The 22,523-nt window shown below is 37.5% G+C and overlaps 1 protein-coding gene across 3 annotated transcripts in view; it reads right to left on the bottom strand.

The window, feature by feature from the left end:
- Nucleotides 1-22,523, bottom strand: part of RB1 (RB transcriptional corepressor 1) — a 120,256-nt gene that overhangs the window by 43,071 nt on the left and 54,662 nt on the right. For all 3 annotated transcript variants that reach the window (XM_061434602.1, XM_061434604.1, XM_061434603.1), the window contains exons 13-17: nt 19,613-19,729; nt 18,125-18,181; nt 18,010-18,041; nt 17,848-17,924; nt 16,672-16,868 (exon numbers count right to left, since the gene is read on the bottom strand). In XM_061434602.1, coding sequence (XP_061290586.1) covers nt 16,672-16,868; nt 17,848-17,924; nt 18,010-18,041; nt 18,125-18,181; nt 19,613-19,729 — 480 coding nt within the window. The remainder of the gene's footprint in view (nt 1-16,671; nt 16,869-17,847; nt 17,925-18,009; nt 18,042-18,124; nt 18,182-19,612; nt 19,730-22,523) is intronic.

Here is a 22,523-nt window from a genome sequence, read left to right as displayed (position 1 = left end):
GGAATCTAGTAGATCAACAGCGACAGCACACCACACAAAGGAGGGCCTCACAAAGGGCTGCATTTTCTCCCGTTTCCAGTACCGACTAGCTCCAGGGCAAAACAGTCCACCTTGTTACTCGAGATAAAAAACGTACATGCTATTTTTTTCATTTAGAATAAAATTTTATACTGTCTCCTATGCTGGACTACGGAGAAGGCAATGGCACCCCACTCTAGTACTCTTGCCTGGAAAATCCCATGGACAGAGCTCTGAGCCTGGTAGGCTGCAGTCCATGGGGTCATGAAGAGTCGGACACGACTGACCGACTTTACTTTGACTTTTCACTTTCATGCACTGGAGAAGGAAATGGCAACCCACTCCAGTGTTCTTGCCTGGAGAATCCCAGGGATGGGGAGCCTGGTGGGCTGCTGTCTACGGGGTCGCACAGAGTCGGACACGACTGAAGCGATGCAGCAGCAGCAGCAGCATGCTGGACTACATGCTACAGTGGTAATAAAAACAGTGTGAATGAATAAACAGAAATAATGTGGTACAAGGAAAGGAGAACTTTACTAGACTAACATGGAATTTGGAATCAAACCAATCTGGGTTCATATGCCAAGTGGGTGACTCTAGACAAACTGCTTAACCTTCCTGAGCCTGCTTCCACTTTTGAAAAACGAAAACAGTATTAACAACATCACAGGATTATTATGACAATTAAATTAGACAAACATTTTTGGTGCACAGCACACTGCAACTAGTTAAGGAGTATTAGCTGCCTTCCATCTATGGCTAATGAGCTGCTAGCTGGGACACAGATTCCTAGGTTCCTCCTCATATGGGAAATTAGACTCACGCCTATACCTACTTTGTGGACTCAGTGTAAAGAACCAACAGAGCACTTCACTTTAAAGTCAAAATCATGTAAAGTCAACTAGGATTTGGCCACTCTAAAGAGTGGTCCACGGGCTAGCAACATCAGAACCACCTGGGGGCCTGTAAGAAATGCTGAATCTCAAGTCCTGCCCTAGAACCACGTGATAAGAAAATTTATTTTAATAAGGCCTCCATGCATAGTAAAGTTTGAAAAATACTCCTAAGAAAATAATCCTCCGCCTGGAAGGAAGAAAAGAACTTTATCAATATCAACTGTGCCAAAAACTCAAAAGCACAAAGGGCATTTACAATAGAACATACTGATTTAATTAGCTCAGGAGAGCAAGTTAGAGAAAACAGGCATTACGGATTGACAGAATCTGAAATTGTGAGAAATACAGAATAATTCACAAGGAAAGGGAGGGGGAAGGCAGGAAAAAAAAAATTAAAACACTGGGTAAAGAGCACAAAATTTTCCAGAAGCAAATGGCACTCTCACCCATGAATAATACAGTAATGTCTATAATGATGTCCCTAGCTCAAAAAGTAAAATTACTTTAAATATACTCTGCCAAAGAAGACAAGAAAGCATATATATTCTCTTTCAAAATTATTTCCCTCAAAAAACCTGTGTGTTTACACACATGCACACATATACACACATATATTTTAAAGTAGTGCATAAAAAAAATTGAACCCTGAATATTCATTGGAAGGACTAATGCTAAAGTTGAACTCTACTTCGGCCACCTGATTGGAAGAACTGACTCACTGGAAAAGACCCTGATGCTGGGAAAGATTGAGGGCACAAGGAGAAGGGAGCAACAGAGGATGAGATGGCTGGATGGCATCACTGACTCAATGGACATGAATCTATGCAAACTCCAGGAGATAGTGAAGGACAGAGAAGCTTGGTGTGCTGCAATCCATGGGGTTGCAAAGAGTCAGACACGACTTAGCGATTGAACAACAACAAAATTATCTTGTATAATATCTTTTGTACAATATCTTTTGTACAATATCTCATTTACCAAGAGAGCTAGCTCTTCACTTTTAAAGGATTAAAAACAGACTTTTGAGACTAATTTACTAGTCTTAAATCAGGACTCATGTACCATTGCCAATGTGGTTCATAATTTTCCCCCAAATATCTTTCCACATTTCCACACCCAGTTTAAGTTTTTTCCCAGCCACTTACAATTGATCACTCCCTCCTTTGACCCTCATGGCTTATCTTATTTCACAGTATATCACAATGATTTACTTTCCTATAGGTTCCAAGCCTCTTTAAGGGTAGGGGCTATTTCCCATGTCATTAGACACCTCGCTGGGGAAAGTATAATTCCTTTCAAATAACTGATATACAAATATCAGATACGATCCAAAGAGAATTGGGAAAAACTGAGGTAAAGGAGAGCAGGGAAATGAGACCTCTCTGTTATCCTTTTTTGAAAAATGTTTCTTCAACATTTTACACATTGTGAAGCAATCTAAAGTAGTGGCACAGCTTCAGCAGTGGCAACTAATTCTCAACATTTACATAGTTTTGTAGAATCATAAAATATTTGAGCTAGAAATACTAAAATCTTTTTGGTCTGTCTCAATTTACAAAGCAAGAATCTAAGACAAAGACATTAACTTACACGTGGAAGAGGTGGGCTCTAAATGTCAGGTCTTCTGATTCCCACATTAGGCCATACTCACTCTCACTATGTCAAAGTGGTTTGCTCCAGAGACCAAAGAATTCTCTGAACACAGTGTTTCACCATGTTGCAAAGGAAGGATACTCCAATAAAAAAAAATAAGAAAAACAAACCAAAACAACAATAAACATAGGGAGTGCTTGAAGAATAGCAGAAGGCTAGAGCAGGGTCCAGAGCAGGCACTGGCGACCCACTCCAGTACTCTGGCCTGGAAAATCCCACGGACAGAGGAGCCTAGTAGGCTGCAGTCCATGGGGTCGCTAAGAGTCGGACACGACTGAGTGACTTCACTTTGACTTTTCACTTTCATGCATTGGAGAAGGAAATGGCAACCCACTCCAGTGTTCTTGCCTGGAGAATCCCAGGGACAGGGGAGCCTGGTGGGCTGCCGTCTATGGGGTGGCAGAGTTGGACATGACTGACACGACTTAGCAGCAGCAGCAGCAGAGCAGGGTCCAATTATCACAACCAGAGTAAAGAGGCTGCATTTATCTAATGGCAATGGGGAGCTACTGTGGGTTTCTGAACAGGAATATTGCATGAAAAAGCATTTAAGAATATTCACTCAGCACCAAACTATAGAATGCAGGGTAGTACCAAAGCTGGGAGACCAGGCAGGAGTCTATAATAGCATGGTCAAGGTAAGAAGGTAATGATATGATCTAGGAAAACATAAATGAAAATAGATATTTAACATACTAAATAAATACGACATGTGGGTTTTTTTTTTTTTTTTGGTTTTTGTATTTATAATTACTGATCAACTTTAACTGATGCTTTTGAACTGTGGTTAGAGAACTTCTTAGAGAAGACTCTTGAGAGTCCTTTGGAAAGCAAGATCAAACCAGTCAATTCTAAAGGAAATCAACTGTGAATAATCTTGTGGAAGGAAAGATGCTGAAGTTAAAGCTCCAATACTTGGGCCACCTGATGTAAACAGTTGACTCACTGGAAAAGACCCTGATGCTGGGAAAAACTGATGGCAGAAGGAGAAGAGGGCAACAGAGAATGAGATGGTTGGATGGTATCACTGATTCAATGGACATGAACTTGGGCAAACTCCAAGAGACGGTGAGGGACAGGAAAGCCTGACGTGCTGCAGTCCATGGAGTCGCAAAGAGTTGCACACGACTTGGCGACTGAACAACATTTTATATTAAGACTATAAAACTACAGAGAAAAATAAGAAAAAAATGTTCAGTATTCAAGCCTCGATGACTTGAAAAGTAAAATGTAAAAATACAAATATTGGGAAGCAAAGGTGTATGTAGAACAAAATAATTTTAGCTTTGAAAGGTAAAGTCAAATATTCTAAATCACTTGAAAGCGCCTACTTAAACAAGGGAATTAAGGGCAAGAAATTAGGAGTATGCTGGGTCAGAATGAGAAACATTATAAAACCACAGTGATGTTTTCAGAAAGAATCAGATTTTTAAAAACTAAAATGTTTTACTGGAAAAAAGATAAATATATGCTTACTTAAAAAAACTCATGAGGAGCTTTTAAAAAACCCAACATAAAGCATTTTTCATTATAGTAGCATGGTTGCTATAGAAATGTAGTATATGACATCATATTACCTCACCATTCTTATTGTTTTAAGTGTTAAATACAGCTTAATCATTATCTTACAATTCATTTGCCTTCCTGAGACATTGCTCTTCGTAAAATATAACTGTTGAAAAAAACTAACGTCTAATGGTAAATACTAAAACCATTGTGCAAAGTGCACCAGAGGTTAATGATCTACCATCCAAATACACAACAGATATCCTTTTTGGCTTTTTCAGAGCCACAGGCTTTTCTCCCTTTTGTGTTCATTTCCTGTCAAGTTTGACATTTCAAAAGAATACCAAAGAAGCTTAAAAATTTGTTTACAAGTGTGTCATTAAATCAGGACTCTAAAAATAAAAGCTATTCATTGCAACTGCACTGATGTATAAAAGAGACCTTCATTTAAATTTTGGAAAAATAATAAAAAAGGAAACATTTTTGATCTTTTCTTATATAAAAGTGCTCTGGTCCAATATTTTTGAAACTGAATGAAGAAACTTGCTGATGTGTAGTGACTACAAAAAAAAAAAAAAAATAGAATCCAATTTAATGAGTCAGCTATATTTGACAACATTTAGAGGAGGCTCAGCTTTCTTATGACTTATTAAAATTTAATACAACAATTAATTACTAATACTTCTACATTCTCCGTACAATAAGTATCCTCTGAAATACTATTATTCAGAAAATATGATGCATTTAATACAGGAAAATAGAAATGAAACCCTAAATATTCTTTAAGTATACATATTCAAAAATCTTTATCAATCACTAAATACTATACATAACTCTTTTGGCTGTGATAAAGGAACAGAGACCAGATCTGTCTTAACTACAAAATCAAACAACATAAATAATAGTTTTCAGACACTGAGTACAGGCTAGTAATAGGACAAGCAGTATAAGACAGTAATTCCTGGGGTGGGGGGAAGCAAATGCTTAAGCTCCACCTTTGCCTGGAGAGAGTTCCCAGGTTACAAGTCAGGGAGGAGAAACGGAAATAGAACTCAGTGGTCTCCCTGCTTGAAGAAACAGAATTGAGAATTCAAGACAGAGAAATTAGGAAAATTAGCAGGACAGAGTAGCAGAGGAGAGACTTACACAGAAAAGAGAGAGTTGCAAAGAGAGTGCTCCAGGAGTCTGCAGAGAGTTACTCTCGGTCTTTACCCCAGTCCTGATCAACGCATGCAAACTACCGGAGGCCAGGAAAAGAAGCACGGGAATAAGCAGAACCACTCCAGGAGCTGTACCAGGGCCAAGGAGAGTTCTGATTTCCACCAGCCAGTCTGGAAAAACCTTGTAATGTATGAGACATCAGGTAGAGCATCTAGAAGGGGACTGCCTCAAGAGTGGGGGGAAAAATTAGTCATAAGATTAAAGACTGGCTTTGTCTAGAAACAAGAAAAGCCTTTAAAGGATCACACACTCCCAAGTAACTACACTGTGTCCCAAGACACAAGAATAGTGAAAGGAATATGAAAATATCCAGGACCACTAAGGTAAAATTCACAAGGCCTGACATCCAATAAAAAGTTACCAAGCAGCCAAAAAAAAAAGACCATTCAAAAGAGAAGTATCAGTCAATAGACAGTACTAAAAAGACATAGATGTAAGAATTAGTGGACAGGGACTTTAAAATTATTATTATAACTATATTCCAGATGTTAAATGTAAAGGAAAGCACAGACATGCTGAAAAGACATATGAACGATTTAGAAAAGGATTCAAATCAGAGTCTAGAGATGAAAAATCTAATACCTAAGATTAAAAGCAGAATAGATGGAATTAATAGCAAATAAGACATTTCAGAAGAAAAAAATTAATGAAGATATAGGTGTAACAAAAACAATTTCAAGTGAAACAGAAACAAAACATTTGGGACAACAACCAGAGCATCAGGGAGCAATGGAACAATTTTAAGTGACCTAATATATGTGTGACCAGAATCCCTGCAGAAGGGGTGAGAGGAGTCAACAAAAACATTTTGAGAAAATAACAGCCCCAGATTTGATGAAATCTATAAGCCCACATTTCAAAGTAGAACACCAAGCAAGAGAAACAGGAAAAAAACTGAATTAAGGCACATCTTAATCAAATTACTTAAAACTAGAGATAAAGAGCTGCTCTGTAAGAAGGGCAACTACTTTAAAACCAAAAATGCTAAGCTGCTGCTGCTAAGTCACTTCAGTCAAATGCTATGAGATGCACCATTTCTCATATGAGAACTCAGGAGGATAAGATGAGGAGGGGAAAAAAAAGAAAGGGAGGGAGAGGTCAGCACATACCAGGCAGAAGCAAGGTACTAGACTTCTAAGAAACATTTTAGTAGTGAATCTTGCCCCAGACACCAGCTGACTCCGCATGGTCTGGGAGGAACTGTCCAGTCTAGCTCTTCCCAGATTCCTGACCCACAGAATCATAAGCAAAATAAAATAATTGTTTTAAGCCACTAATGTGCCATTCAGCAATAGATAACTTGTCTCTATCAACATTTAATCCTTCCTTTCCCATCCTGAAAAATAATTATCCCGCTGCCTCACATACCTCCAGCTATACCTTTACTTTCCTTTACAGTTAAAACAGGTAGAAACTATTTATAACCACTGTCTCCAGGTTATCTCTCACTCATATCAGCCAAATTCCACTGAGATCTACTCCTGCTCCCACATCACTTCTTCTGACAGTCCTTGCTACCTTTACCAGTGGCCTCCTTGTTGCCAAAACTAATAGCCACTCTTCAGTTGCTACTGACTTCTCCCACAGTATCGGAAATAGCAAGCACTCAGACCTTTTCATTCTCTCTTTATGACACCACTTCTGATATTTCTCCTTAGTGACAGGAGGATTCCTGGATTTGATCTCTTTTGTAGGCTTCTGCTTTCTGTCTATCCCTTAACTGTTGGTGCTCCTTAGGATTCTGTCCTAAATTACGTTCTCTTTTTGTACTACGCTCTCCTGTTAAGTGACCTTATTCTATTTCCTAAACTTTAGTCATTTGGTAAAACACAGGGATTTATAGTTTTGGAGCCAGAGAGACCTGTGTTCGAGCCCTAAGCTCCGCTGTTTAGCTTATATGGTTTAGGGCAAGTTATTAAACTTCTCTGAGCATTATTTCCCTCATTTAGAATAATAATACCTCATGGATTATTATAAAAGTCAAATGAGATGATAAGTACTCACCATAGTGAGGGCGACACAAGATAAATTGTCAATAAAAGGTGGTAATGTCTGTTATTATATATGTGCCAGCAGCTCTCAGGTTTCTGTTCCTGGCCTAGAATTTCTTTCCTAAACTCCAAACATACCCAACTGCCTCTTGACACCTTTACTTGATGATCTACAGGCAATTCAAACTCAACATAATCAAATTTCACCTCCTAAGGAAATCTCATTCAATTCCAGCTATCTTTAATGAATGACAGTACCTTAATGTCATAAGTTGACCCTTTCTCTGTCCTTCATTCTCACTCCTGTAATTAACTGCCATATTTTATAATACAAAGCCAGAGATTCTGTTCCAAGTGCTTTTCCCATACATTAACTCATTTAAAATGAAACACACACATGTAATAAGATACGAAGTTTATAAATGACCAGGAAGTAGTATTGATCAACACTGTAAGACTGCAAAGGAGGAAAGAATGACTATAGACTTAGGATGGTCTCAAAAGGCAAAGTGGAAGTAGACCTGAAAATGTGGTAAATAAAAAGGGGAAAGCATTTCGGGTGGAGCCTATGAAGTAAACAAAGACTCAGAGACAGGCAGAGACAAACATGGATGTGTGAGTAATAGTAAACAGAAGTCAGAATCGAGAAGAGAATATAAGGAAAGTATTCTCAAAATATTTTGGACTCAGCATCTTGTAACATTCTTAAATTATTGAGGACCCAAAAGTTTTTGTTCATGTGAGTGTGTCTATCAATATTTGAGAACCCCTGGGACAGAAGAGCCTGGCGGATTACAGTCCATAGAGCCACAAAATGTTGGACACCACTGAAATGACTTAGTACACATGCAATATTACTGTGCTAATAATTAAATCTTAATTTAAAGTTAATTAAGAAAACTAAGATGATGGGATCTGGTCCCATCACCTCATGGGAAATAGATGGGGAAACAGTGGAAACAGTGTCAGACTTTATTTTGGGGGCTCTAAAATCACTGCAGATAGTGACTGCAGCCATGAAATTAAAAGACACTTACTCCTTGGAAGAAAAGTTATGACCAACCTAGCCAGCATATTAAAAAGCAGAGACATTATTTTGCCAACAAAGGTTCGTCTAGTCAAGGCTATGGTTTTTCCAGTGGTCATGTATGGATGTGAGAGTTGGACTATAAAGAAAGCTGAGCACCGAAGAATTGATGCTTTTGAACTGTGGTGTTGGAGAAGACTCTTGAGAGTCCCTTGGACTGCAAGGAGATCCAACTAGTCCATCCTAAAGGAGATCAGTCCTGGATGTTCATTGGAAGGACTGATGCTGAAGCTGAAACTCCAGTACTTTGGCCACCTCATGCGAAGAGTTGACTCATTGGAAAAGACCCTGATGCTGGGAGGGATTTGAGGGTAGGAGGAGAAGGGAGTGACAGAGGATGAGATGGCTGATGCATCACCAACTCGATGGACATGAGTCTGGGTGAACTCCAGGAGTTGGTGATAGACAGGGAGGCCCGGGGTGCTGCGATTCATGGGGTCACAAAGAGTCGGACACAACTGAGCGACGGAACTGAACTCAAGTGTAATTAAAACTGAAAAAATTTAAGAATGCAATTTATCTGAAATAACCAAAATAAGCTTGCTATGGACATGAGTTTGAGTAAGCTCTAGGAATTGGTGATGGACAGGGAGGCCTGGAGTGCTGCAGTCCAGCGCTGCAGAGTCAGACGCGCCTGAGCGACTGACCTGAAGTGAACTGAAGCTTTCTATGTGTTAACAGAGCTAACATTTTCATGAAGCCTAACTCTACTTTCCTAAATAAACAAAAAATTACAACAGTGGCAGAGGTTACAATCCTGCAAATCCCTTTAATACCTAGCCTATAGAAGAGACCTGAATTCTCACAGCTGCTTCTGTATTTGCTTCACTGAAATGTGTTGTCTGTTTGAAGTATAAGAATATCTGGCCTCACACAATATGTAGTTGAAAAAAGAAGGAGTATTTTAATAGACTTTTCAGATAATAAGGGATACTCTTTTTTGACACTACCCTAAAACTCAACAAGCAGTAGTTTCTTAAAGGTTAATTGCAATGTGAAATTGGAAGTAATATTCATGAATTTTAATTTTCATTGAATTTTTAAGTTTCATGAATTTTAATTCATGAATTAAACCACATTCTGAGACCTTAAAAACCATTGATCTATCTATCAAAGACCTTAAACTCTGAAGAAACTTCTTACTCATGAATGATTTTATAGCATGATGCACTGGTCATTTGGAAATAAGAGTTCACTGAATTACATAGATCTTACAGTGCTGATGAATCTCTTTATGTAATGTTAAACAATCACATGTACTAATACTACAGAAAAGTCTTTGATGTATTGGGAAGCTATTCTGCTTACAGTGAATACAAGATTATCAAAATTCTAATTTTCCCTTGAGAACTCAAAACTTATCATTGGCAACATTTATTGTTAGTTGCTTTCAACCACACTGTATTTGAGAATAGAGATTATATAAAATAAATACTTTTAACTGGCTCATCATTGATGTTTTTAAATGACAACAGGCATGTTTTGCTTTGTTCTTTTTAACTGAGTTTGTGGTGGTGAAGAATACAGTGACCACAAGCCTGGAGGGGAGGGGACTTGGGGGCAGAATGGATACAAGTATATATGTGGCTGATCACCAGAACCCCTTTGCTGTTCTCCAGAAACTACCACAACATGGTTAATCAGCTATACCCAAACACAAAATAAAAAGCTGGGGGAAAAAAAAAAAAAACCCACAAACACTTTGATGCTACTGCTCTAATCCGGTGCAAAGGTTCCAAAAGTTTTGCAATTAATGTCATTGGCATAAACGTCAACAGAGTGAAAAAAAGATATAACATCTTAACAGTAATATGAGAATAGCTTTCACATTCCAGATCGCCTAAAATGTTTTCCGGGATCACCAGGGGATCACAGACCACACTTTAAACTGCTGATAAGAAAAAAGGAAGAGACAAAGCTTCTAAAAGAGAGCCTTGCAGGCATCAAATAATTACTTAAAATTCCCACACTAAAAACATACATTTGATTCCTTTGACCCTCTTTGTATGCTGGGTAATTATAGAACTGTATCCTGAACACTGTAAATGTTTAAGTTGTAAAGATTCTGGATTCTGCTATTTTTATCAAATGAGTATATTTTGTTTCTTTGTCTTAAAGCAGGTGATTATTTTTACTGAACTTGAGCTGTAAACTGTTTATTCACCAGCAGCTTCTGTTTCAAGTCACATCTTTTGCCTTTCACTAAAGCCACTTTGAGACAGGCTTCCTGGTTGCCCAGTCAGTAAAGAATCTGCCTGCAATTCAGGAGAGCTGGGTTCAATGTCTGGGTCAGGAAGATCCCCCAGAGAAAGGAATGGCAACCCACACCAGTAACTTTGCCTGGAGAATTCCATGGACAGGGGAGCCTGGCAGGCAACAGTCCATGGTTGTTTCAATTTTCCAGTTTCCCTAGTCAGAAAGCCTGAGATTTTCCCACTGGCACTCAGTTAAGTTCAGTTCAGTCACTCAGTCCTTTCCGACTCTTTGTGACCCCATGAACCACAGCATGCCAGGCCTCCCTGTCCATCACCAACTCCCGGAGTTCACCCAAACCTATGTCCATTGTGTCGGTGCTGCCATCCAACCATCTTATCCTCTATCGTCTCCTCCTGCCCTCAATCTTTCCCAGCATCAAGGTCTTTTCAAATGAGTCAGCTCTTCGCATCAGGTGGCCAAAGTATTGGAGCTTCAGCATCAGTCCCTCAAATGAACACCCAGGACTGATCTCCTTTAGAATGGACTGGTTGGATCTCCTTGCAGTCCAAGGGACTCTCAAGAGTCTTCTCCAACACCACAGTTCAAAAGCATCAATTCTTCAGTGCTCAGCTTTCTTTATAGTCCGACTCTCACATCCATACATGACCCCTGGAAAAACCATAGCCTTGACTAGACAGACTTTTGTTGGCAAAGTAATATCTCTGCTTTTTAATATGCTGGCTAGGTTGGTCTTAACTTTTCTTCCAAGGAGTAAGCGTCTTTTAATTTCATGGCTGCAATCACCATCCCAGTGATTTTGGAGCCAAGAAAAATAAAGTCAGCCACTGTTTCCCCATCTATTTGCCATGAAGTGATGGGACCGGATGCCATGATCTTAGTTTTCTGAATGTTGAGCTTTAAGGCAACTTTTTCACTCTCCTCTTTCACTTTCATCAAGAGGCTATTTAGTTCTTCTTCACTTTCTGCCATAAGGGTGGTATCATCTGCATATCTGAGGTTATTGATATTCCTCCTGGCAATCTTGATTCCAGCTTGTGCTTCCTCCAGCTTAGCATTTTTCATGATGTACTCTGCATATAAGTTAAATAAGCAGGGTGACAATATACAGCCTTGATGTACTCCTTTTCCTATTTGGAACCAGTCTGTTGTTCCATGTCCAGGTCTAACTGTTGCTTCCTGACCTGCTTACAGGTTTCTCAAGAGGCAGGTCAGGTGGTCTGGTATTCCCATCTCTTTCAGAATTTTCCACAGTTTGTTGTGATCCACACAGTCAAAGGCTTTGGCATAGTCAATGAAGCAGAAATAGATGTTTTTCTGGAACTCTCTTGCTTTTTCAATGATCCAGCAGATGTTGGCAATTTGATCTCTGGTTCCTCTGCCTTTTCTAAAACCAGCTTGAACATCTGGAAGTTCACAGGTCACTTATTGCTGAAGCCTGGCTTGGAGAATTTTGAGCATTACTTTACTAGCATGTGAGGTGAGTGCAATTGTGCGGTAGTTTGAGCATTCTTTGGCATTGCCTTTCTCTGGGATTGGAATGAAAACTGACCTTTTCCAGTCCTATGGCCACTGCTGAGTTTTCCAAATTTGCTGACATATTGCGTGCAGCACTTTCACAGCATCATCTTTTAGGATTTGGAATAGCTTAACTGGAATTCCATCACTTCCACTAGCTTTGTTCATAGTGATGTTTCCTAAGGCCCACCTGGTTTCACATTCCAGGATGTCCGGCTCTAGCTAAGTGTGAGTGATCACATCTTTGTGATTATCTGGGTCGTGAAGATCTTTTTTGTACAGTTCTTCTGTGTATTCTTGCCACCTCTTCTTAATAACTTCTGCTTCTGTTAGGTCCCTACCATTTCTGTCCTTTATTGAGCCCATCTTTGCATGAAATGTTCCCTTGGTATCTCTAATTTTCTTGAAGAGATCTCTAGTCTTTCCCATTCTGTTGTTTTCCTCTATTTCTTTGCACTGATCGCTGAGGCAGGCTTTCTTATCTCTCCTTGCTATTCTTTGGAACTCTGCATTCAAATGGGTATATCTTTCCTTTTCTCCTTTGCTTTGCCTCTCTTCTTTCACAGCTATTTGTAAGGCCTCCTCAGGCAGCCATTTTGTTTCCCCCTATACCTCCCAGCCCCAGGCTAAAAGCTTCCTACCCAGGCCCACAGCACCCCTACTCCATTTCTTAACTAGGCTGTTTGCTCTAAAAGGTCAGTGACTTCAGGTAATTCCTTTGGTAGCTCAGTGGAAGAGAATCGGCCTGCAAATCAGGAGACACAGAAGCTGTGGGTTTGAACCCTGGGTCAGGAAGATCCCCTGAAGAAGAAAATGGCAACCCACTCCAGTATTTTTGTCTGGAAAATCTAATGGACAGAGAAGCCTGGTAGGCTACAGTCCATGGGGTCTCAAAGAGTCAGGCACAACTGAGTGTGTACAGGTTTTATAGTTGTATTTTTTTGTGAGGAGTCATATGGTATGGTCTCCCTCCATATTACCAGAGGCACAGGTCCCCTACAAAAGATTTTTCATCTGAGGAATTAGCATCATGAGAGTTGTTCTGCATTTATAAAAAAATTTCTCTGGTGGCTGTGAGAGAAACAGTATTAAGGTAGCCACAGAAGTGGGTAGATCAAGAGGAAAAATCCACAGAAGTCCACAAAAAAGACCATTTAGAGAATAAACTACCTGGTCTACTTTGGTTGACAAAGATTTTACTGAAAAAAAATCCAACACAGTCTGAATATATTGAAAGTAAAATATCCAAATCTCACCTCATCATCTACTGGCATGATAAACTGCTTAACAGATTTAAGAGGCCTAAACGTCTGTAAGTCTTTTGGTCCAATCCTTAGGCATGGTTCATTTTAAACCACAACTAATCTTCCAGATTTCCAGAGGACAAGATTTCACTAGGTTTTTCAATAGATTGTTTAGCATTTTATATTTATATATCACCTGTTAATCTCTCTGGGATTAAAAAAAAACAGAAGTGTGCTTATGCCTTCTTAAAGTTATTCTGTTCTTGATTTAGTATTTCTCAAGACTGTGCAGTAAAGGTACTCAACCCTTTCCCCATTCAAAATACAACTCCTGCAGCTCAATTCCAGAAAAATAAACGACCCAATCAAAAAATGGGCCAAAGAACTAAATAGACATTTCTCCAAAGAAGACATACAGATGACTAATAAACACATAAAAGATGCTCAACATCACTCATTATCAGAGAAATGCAAATCAAAACCACAATGAGGTACCATTTCACACCAGTCAGAATGGCTGCGATCCAAAAGTCTACAAGCAATAAATGCTGGAGAGGGTGTGGAGAAAAGGGAACCCTCTTACACTGTCGGTGGGAATGCAAACTAGTACAGCCACTATGGAGAACAGTGTGGAGATTCCTTAAAAAACTGGAAATAGAACTGCCATACGACCCAGCAATCCCACTGCTGGGCATACACACCAAGGAAACCGGAATTGAAAGAGACACGTGTACCCCAATGTTCATCACAGCACTGTTTATAATAGCCAGGACATGGAAGCAACCTAGATGTCCATCAGCAGATGAATGGATAAGAAAGCTGTGGTACATATACACAATGGAGTATTACTCAGCCATTAAAAAGAACACATTTGAATCAGTCCTAATGAGGTGGATGAAACTGGAGCCGATTATACAGAGTGAAGTAAGCCAGAAAGAAAAACACCAATACAGTATACTAACGCGTATATATGGAATTTAGAAAGATGGTAACGATAACCCTGTAAGCGAGACAGCAAAAGAGACACAGATGTACAGAACGGTCTTTTGGACTCTGTGGGAGAGGGAGTCGGGGGAGGATTTGGGAGAATGGCATTAAAACATGTATAATATCATATAAGAAACGAATTGCCAGTCCATGTTTGATGTAGGATACAGGAAGCTTGGGGCTGGTCCACTGGGATGACCCAGAGGGATGGTACAGGGAGGGAGGTGGGAGGGGGAGGGGAGTTCAGGATTGGGAACACATGTACACCCATGGTGGATTCAATACAATATTGTAAAGTAAAAAAAAATACAATATGTTCTTTCTTTCATTAAATTACCAATGAATAAAGTAAGTAGTATCTCACTTGATGTTTCCCTGTGAGTATGTTCTCATAAATATCTTCAGTTCAAGGAGAGATTCTGACTGTAATACAGAATCAAAAAACCAAGCAGGTTTGCTCTGATTCTTGATCTGGATTTTGGTATCATAGGTGTGCTCAATTGCTCTGATTCTTGATCTATATATTTAGTAACGTGGGTACATTCTATTTGTAAAAAATCCTTTGTACTACAACTTGTGATATATGCTTTTCTGTATATACGTTATACTTCAATAAAGAAAAAAATCCTACAGTCTGTGAAAGCTCAAATTTATCTATAGTATGCCTACTCTCTAAAATGTTAAATTATTCTCACAGGAAAGACTCACATATTATGTTGTGTGGCATGACTTATGTTCATAGTTACCCACCACCACTCTGTTCTGTTTATGATTAAAACAGCAGTCTGTATTGATTTTTTGAAAATTCAACCAAAAGTAGCCTATAATCTCATCCCCTAGAAATACCAAAGTTAGAATTTAAATTCAGAGGCTTATGAAGTCCACACTACTCTATTATTAAAAAACTGTACCCTTGACCAGACTTTGTACATGTTACTTTTCCTCCAAAAATTCTCAAAAATAAAAGAATATTGTTTAGAATCCTAGAATACCAGTAACTGAACTAAACAGGCTTGAACACAAGCAATTTTCAACAGTAAATTTCTACTACTTCCTCCATAATTTTCAGAGCTCATGTCTTTTATATATCCTCACAATATCTACCTTAATGCTTGGCATATAGCAGATGTGTATCGATAGAAATAAAGTCCTCTAAAAGAAATAAGAATAGTCACTTTCAGATGATACAGTCATGTCTTGATTTCAATTTCTAGGAAAAGCGGGCATGGCATCCTCTGAAAAGTACTCTATTTATTTTGTTTATTGATCTATGTATTTATTTTTGCTACTTTCATTGAACCCCCAGATTCTGAGAGTTTTCTCCTAAGTACTCCTTTTTTTTTTTTAACAAAGCAGAAGCTTTTGTATAAAAGACTTAGCCAATTCAATCATAGCAATACAATGTCTATCAACTTCCCCTACTTCTCTCCTTTTCTATCCACTCTGTCTATACAGCAATACAAGAAAATCACGAAGAAACAAGTTATCTCTTAGCCATTACATTTTTAAAATATAAAAAAATTTAAAACTACATTTACATGAAGATTAAGATTCTAATATAACTAAAGCCTTAATTTTTTCACTGTCATTTCTATATGCTGAAATAAATGAAAAGATGTAAGCTTAGCATGCAACAGTTTCAAAAGAAACCAACTGTATATCAATCTACAAACCTGATGATTAACAAAGTATTGCCCAACTATGAAGATTTAAAGAGCATAACAGAAGAACTTCATATAAATGTTTTATTATTACTATATAGGAGATATAACCTTTATTTAAATAAAGCTTTATCAATAGCTTATATGCTATAAATAGACTACCTAGAATATTCTTTTTGTCCATACAATGCTATAAGCAATAACTACACCAGTGTAGATTTTAGATTATCTTTAACGATGGGACCAAAAAAAAAGCAAATTAAATTGAAATAAAAATCTGTTCTTTTAAATCATCTCAATAGCCTGTCAATTTTTTTTTTAATTACTCTGTTGAAATTTAAGACCAGACACTTAAATTTTCAAACATGACACTCCTACTTTAAATAAAGTTCCCAAATACTTTACAGAATTCTGCTTTGTTTTGAAGTGCCAAGCTTTAAGAAAAGCAATTCAAAAAAAAGAAAAGCAATTCATAATAAATTCCTATATGAGATAGTCTGGAGAGCTCAAAGACACCATTCTATTGATAATATTCCACTTGATTCTTGGGCTCTACTTGGAAATCATATTATTCATTAAATCGCATATTTGCTCGAGGTAAATTTTAACAAATATATCTCACTAACAGACAACTGTTATCCATATGCATATGAATATCTTTAACTAGTTACTTACTGAGAGCCAGGCAAGGGACTCCATGATTCGATGTTCACATCGTTCTAAATGTTTAATCATTTCTCTGGTCAGGTTGGCTTCTGCTTTGATGAAACTTTCAATCACTTTGTAAAAATCAAAAGCTTTTAAGTTAAATACATTCAGAATCCATGGGAAGGATAGATCTGTTCCAGTATCCAGGCTCTGAGACATACTTCCTAAAAATGAAAGAAAAATAACTTAGGAATGAAACAGAAAGTCTTGAATTACATTATTTTTCAGTTCAAAGGTTTTATTAAACAAAAAATTAAAACACAGTAGAAAGGCTAAACAAAAAAAATTTACTTAAAACAGAATTTTTTATTCTGGGGTCCACAGACTCCTAGGAAATAGGCTTCCCAAGTCTGAGGGCATATGCATGTATGTCTCTTTTAGACAGAAGGCTCATAGCTTATATCAAATTTTCAAAGGTTTAAATATTCTACACTTGTATCAGGGACAGGTTTAACATCCAACCAGTAATGCACTGGCATATCCATTTTAACTGTCTCATTAATCATTGATTAAGAGGGGAAGTGATTGTTTAGATTTTGATAATTTGGTTAGAAAAATCTGTTTCAATTGTGTATTTCTTGGTTATATTAGTTATGTAATATATTTTTATCCTTAGACAATTTTTTTTCTTTTGTTTTTTACAAACAAAACTTTTTTGACAGTCGCAAGATTATTTGCAAAGTAATGATACATGTTGAAAATCGTATTTTAAAAAACCCCTATTGGTGCCTCTGTTCCATTTATCTGGCAGATTTCAGTTCCAACCTTTGGTCTCATAACCACTGAATATATATATGTGGCAGTGCTTCCTTATCAGTGGAAGCTGCTCAATGGTACTTCTCAGGGATTTTACAATCTCCTAAGTCTTTAAAGGGGGTTAATAGGTACATTTCCTGGATTCAGTATAGACCAAAATAGAGACCTTGTGAAAGTATTTCCAAGATGATTTGAAACAATCCAAGTTCACAAGCCGTTCTAAGGTGACCAATTACATTCTTTCGTATATAATGATCTAAAATATGCATTTCTTCTCCTTAACTTCTCCATCTCCGACCCCCCTAAAAAAACCCACATAACACCTCAGATAAGTTTTTTTAAACTTTAAATTGAACTAGAATGTTTATTTACTAAAATTTAACTTACTGCTATAGGTAGCCATTACAACCTCAAGAGCGCATGCCAACAAAGACATATGAAAGATGTTGTCATTCAGGAGTTTGCTAAAGGAAAAAAAGAATGATTTTTGTAACATTTACTTTTATAAAAAAAAAAAAAAGAAATTGTTTTACTAAAACAAAAATTTACCTAAAATTTTGAATGGATAATCGTTCTTCTTCCTAAAACAGATTTAAAAAATTAACTGAAGCCTTCTTTGCATTAGCAATGAATTTTTTTTTCTATTATATTCTTTTAAACTTACTGATTTAAGCATGGATTCCATTACTCGGTAATACAATCGGACTCCAAGTTTGTATCGCTACAAACAAACAAACAAAAAATCAGATCCCACTATTTTAGAAAACATAACAATTACTAATTTTTAAAAAGTTTTGCCCTGAGACACATCTCTGACCCTTCTCAGAAATATGGCTACCAAGAGAGCACAAAAGCTAGCTTGTCTAAAACTGAGGAAACTGAAAGCGTTGGTCACTCAGTTGAGTCCGACTCTCTGCGACCCCATATAAAATGATGGTTTTCACATTCCCGATAAGTTTTTAAGAGGAGGGGTCCAGTATATGGTTTTCCTACATTCCTACTTCAGTCTACATCATAACAGATATATATGTACTAAGAATATATTATATGTTAGTGTTAGTTGCTCAGTCGTGTCCAACTCTTTACCACCCCATGGACTGTAGCCCACCAGGTTCCTCTGTCCAGGGGATTCTCCAGGCCAGAATACTGGAGCAGGTAGCCATTCACTTCTCCAGGGGATCTTCCCAAGCCAGGGACTGAACCTGGGTCCATTGTATTGCACACTGATTCTTTACCATCTGAGCCAATGGGGAACCTGGTACTGTTCTAACCATTTTACACATGAATATAACACTCCTGTGACATGTATTTAAGATAGCTCTCCAGGATTAAGAGAATAGTACCTTTCCATAAAGCTGGCAAAGGCAAAAATCCGATCTAAAGGATCTTATCAGCAAAAAGTTTTAATCAAATAACTAGTTTCCATTAGTTTAAAAAACAGTCCAATTTTAAATACACATAAATATACACCTTAATCCTTCATTCCAAATTATGACCAAAAGAACTTTTAAATATAATTGTTTAAAATACAGATGGTATCAAAATATAACCTCACTACACTAAAGCAAATGTGTATAGTAGATTACAGTTTTCAAATATATTTTATATATTACCTCAGTAATGCCACAAAGTAAAGCAAATATAGAAACCTGACAGCTCATATATGAAAGAGCCAGATATGAAACCAGGGCTTGGATCCAGAGCCCATTCTCTTGCCAAATATTAGTTTTAGATTTTCTGAAATAATAACAGCAATAGTAAAAGTAACATCATTCAATAATACCACTAATAAATGGCATGTATAATATTCCATTCATATAAGTATGTGCATACATAATATTCCATACGTGCAAAAGTTAAAGAATATACACCAAAAACTTAATATCAACAAGATTTTGATTTTTTTTTAATTGTACTTTCTAAAATTTACATAAGTTTTCCAAAATTTTCTGCATGTTTCCTTTTGGTTTCTGTATAGAGTAAGGAGAGCTAGCCCATCAAGTTTTTTCCAAATAGCATCATACACAGCTGACTAGGATTTGGTAGCTGCCAAAATTTTATACTATTAGATAGCATTTACACAACTTGGACAGATATTGCATTTGAAATTATTTACTATACAGTGGTACTCATCAAAATGAGTTGAAGTTACCTGTGATCCAATTTCCATACATCCTTGTCCCACAGCTTTAGCAAATTTCTCTTTAAAGACGTCCCCAATATCCTTCACTCTTTTCAGGATACTGTCCTTTGGATTCACTGTACAATTCTTTAAGATGGAAAAATAGAAATTAAGATAGAGGATACTGTCTAACCAGAGAATTAACACCTTCTGTTCTATAACAGCATGACTTATTACTTTCAATTTTTATACTGTGAAAACACTTCACAATAAATAAGTAAATACAACTACTGAAAATATGAGAAATATTAAGCATTCCATTCTGGGATGATAGGGACCAGAAACTACTAGACTACAACTAAAAAACCCCTATTATCTAAATTTTCTGCTGGCAAGTTAGGAAAGATTTGTTAGCCCTTCCCTTAGCCATCAAAAAACAGCCTCATAGATTTTACAACTGATACCAAAGAAAAACAGCTCATCATAAAAGACACAAATGAAAGTACTACATGCTCAAGGAAATTAATATTGTTAAAATATTAACACTACTCAAAGCAATCTACAGATTCAAAAAATTCCTGTCAAAATTTCAAGGTATTTAACAGAGTAGAGCAGCTGTATGTAGAACCACAGAAGGCCCCAAACAGTCAAAGCAATCTTGAGAAAGAAGAACAAAGCTGGAGGCATCAAACTATACTGCAAAGCTAGAGTAATCAAAACAGTTTGCTTTGGCATAAAAACATAGATCAGTGGAACAGAATAGAGCTCCAAAATAAACCTATGCATATGATCAATTAATTACCACAAAAGACTCAATAATACAAAATATAAAGTAAGGAATGGGACAATTTCTTTAATAACTGTGCTGCTAAAACTGGAAAACCAGTTTCAAAAAACTGAAATTCCACTATCTTACTCTACACACAAAAATTAACACAAAATGGATTAAAGACTTGAACATAAGACCTGAAACCATGAAACTCTTGGAAGAACACATGGATGGCAAACTCCCTGTCATTAGTCTTGGAGATATTTTGGTATTGACTCCCCAAAAAAAAGGTAACAAAAGCAAAATAAACAAGTGGAACTATTTCAAAGCAAAAAGCTTCTGCAAAGTAAAGGAAATATCAACAAAAAGAAAAGGCCACCTACAGGATAAGAGAAGATATTTGCAAATGATATATCTGATAAAGGGTTAATAGCCAAACATACAAAGAACTCATACAACTCAATATCAAACAAACAAAACAAAAAACTAGCTGATTAAAAAAGAGGCAGAGAACTGAATACACATCTTTCCAAAGAAGACATACAAATGGCCAACAATCACAAGAGAATATGCTTAACAACTCTAATCATTCCCTGGAGGAGGGCATGGTAACCCACTCCAGTATTTGTACCTGGAGAATATCATGGACACAGGAGCCTGGAGGGCTACAGTCCATGGGGTCTCAAAGAGAAATGGCTAATCATCAGAGAAATGCAAATCAAAACCATAATGAGATATCGCCTCACACCTGTCTAATGGTTATTATCGAAAAGAGAACAAATAATTAAGTGTTGGTGAGGATGTAAAGAAAAGGTAACCCTTGTACACTACTGGTGGGAATCTAAATTGGTGCAACCACTATAGAAAACAATTTGGAGACTCTTCAAAAAATTAAAAACAGAAATACCATAAAATCCAGCAACTTCACTTCTGGGTATTTATATGAAGAAAATGAAAACACTAATTTGAAAAAATATTATGCACCCTTATGTTCACTGAAGCATTATTTACAATAACCAAGAATAAAAGCAACCTAGGTGCCCATCAATAGATGAATAGATAAAAATGTGGTATACAGGTATTCCAAATAGGGAAAGGAGTACATCAAGGCTATATATTGTCACCCTGGTTATTTAACTTATATGCAGAGTACATCATGAGAAACGCTCGGCTGGAAGAAGCACAAGCTGGAATCAAGATTGCCGGAAGAAATATCAATAACCTCAGATATGCAGATGACACCACCCTTATGACAGAAAGCAAAGAAAGAGACTCTTGATGAAAGTGAAAGAGGAGAGTGAAAAAGTTGGCTTAAAACAACATTCAGAAAACTAAGATCATGGCATCTGGTCCCTCACTTCATGGGAAATAGATGGGGAAACAGAAGAAACGGTGGCAGACTTTATTTTTTGGGGCTCCAAAATCACTGCAGATGGTGACTACAGCCATGAAATTAAAAGACACTTGTTCCTTGGAAGAAAAGTTATGACCAACCTAGACAGCTTGGGACGACCCAGAGGGATGGTATGGGGAGGGAGGAGGGAGGAGGGTTCAGGATGGGGAACACATGTATACCTGTGGCGGAGTCATTTTGATATTTGGCAAAACTAATACAATTATGTAAAGTTTAAAAATAAAATAAAATTAAAAAAAAAAGGCAGAGATATTACTTCGCCAACAAAGGTCCATCTAGTCAAAAATATGGTTTTTCCAGTAGTCATGCATGGATGTGAGAGTTGGACTATAAAGAAAGCTGAGCACCAAAGAATTGACGCTTTTAAACTGTGCTGTTGGAGAAGACTCTTGAGAGTCCCGTGGATTGCAAGGAGATCCAAGCAGTCTATCCTAAAGGAAATCAGTCCTGAATATTCATTGGAAGGGCTGATGCTGAAGCTGAACTCCAATACTTTGGCCACCTGATGTGAAGAACTGACTCAATGGAAAGACCCTGATGCTGGGAAAGATTGAAGGCAGGAGAAGGGGGTGACAGAGGATGAGATGGTTGGATGGCATCATTGACTTGATGGACGTGAGTTTGAGTAAGCTCTGGGAGTTGGTGATGGACAATGAAGCCTGGCATGCTGCAGTCCATGGGGTTGCAAAGTGTCAGACACAATTGAGCAACTGAACTGAACTGAACTGAACTGATACAGGTGTATGGGCTTCCCTGGT

Source organism: Bos javanicus, chromosome 12 (genome assembly GCF_032452875.1).
Source record: "Bos javanicus breed banteng chromosome 12, ARS-OSU_banteng_1.0, whole genome shotgun sequence".
NCBI classification, from domain to species: Eukaryota; Metazoa; Chordata; class Mammalia; order Artiodactyla; family Bovidae; genus Bos; species Bos javanicus.
The sequence above is the reverse complement of the archived record's forward strand: the minus strand, read 5'-3'. Positions and strand labels throughout refer to the sequence as shown.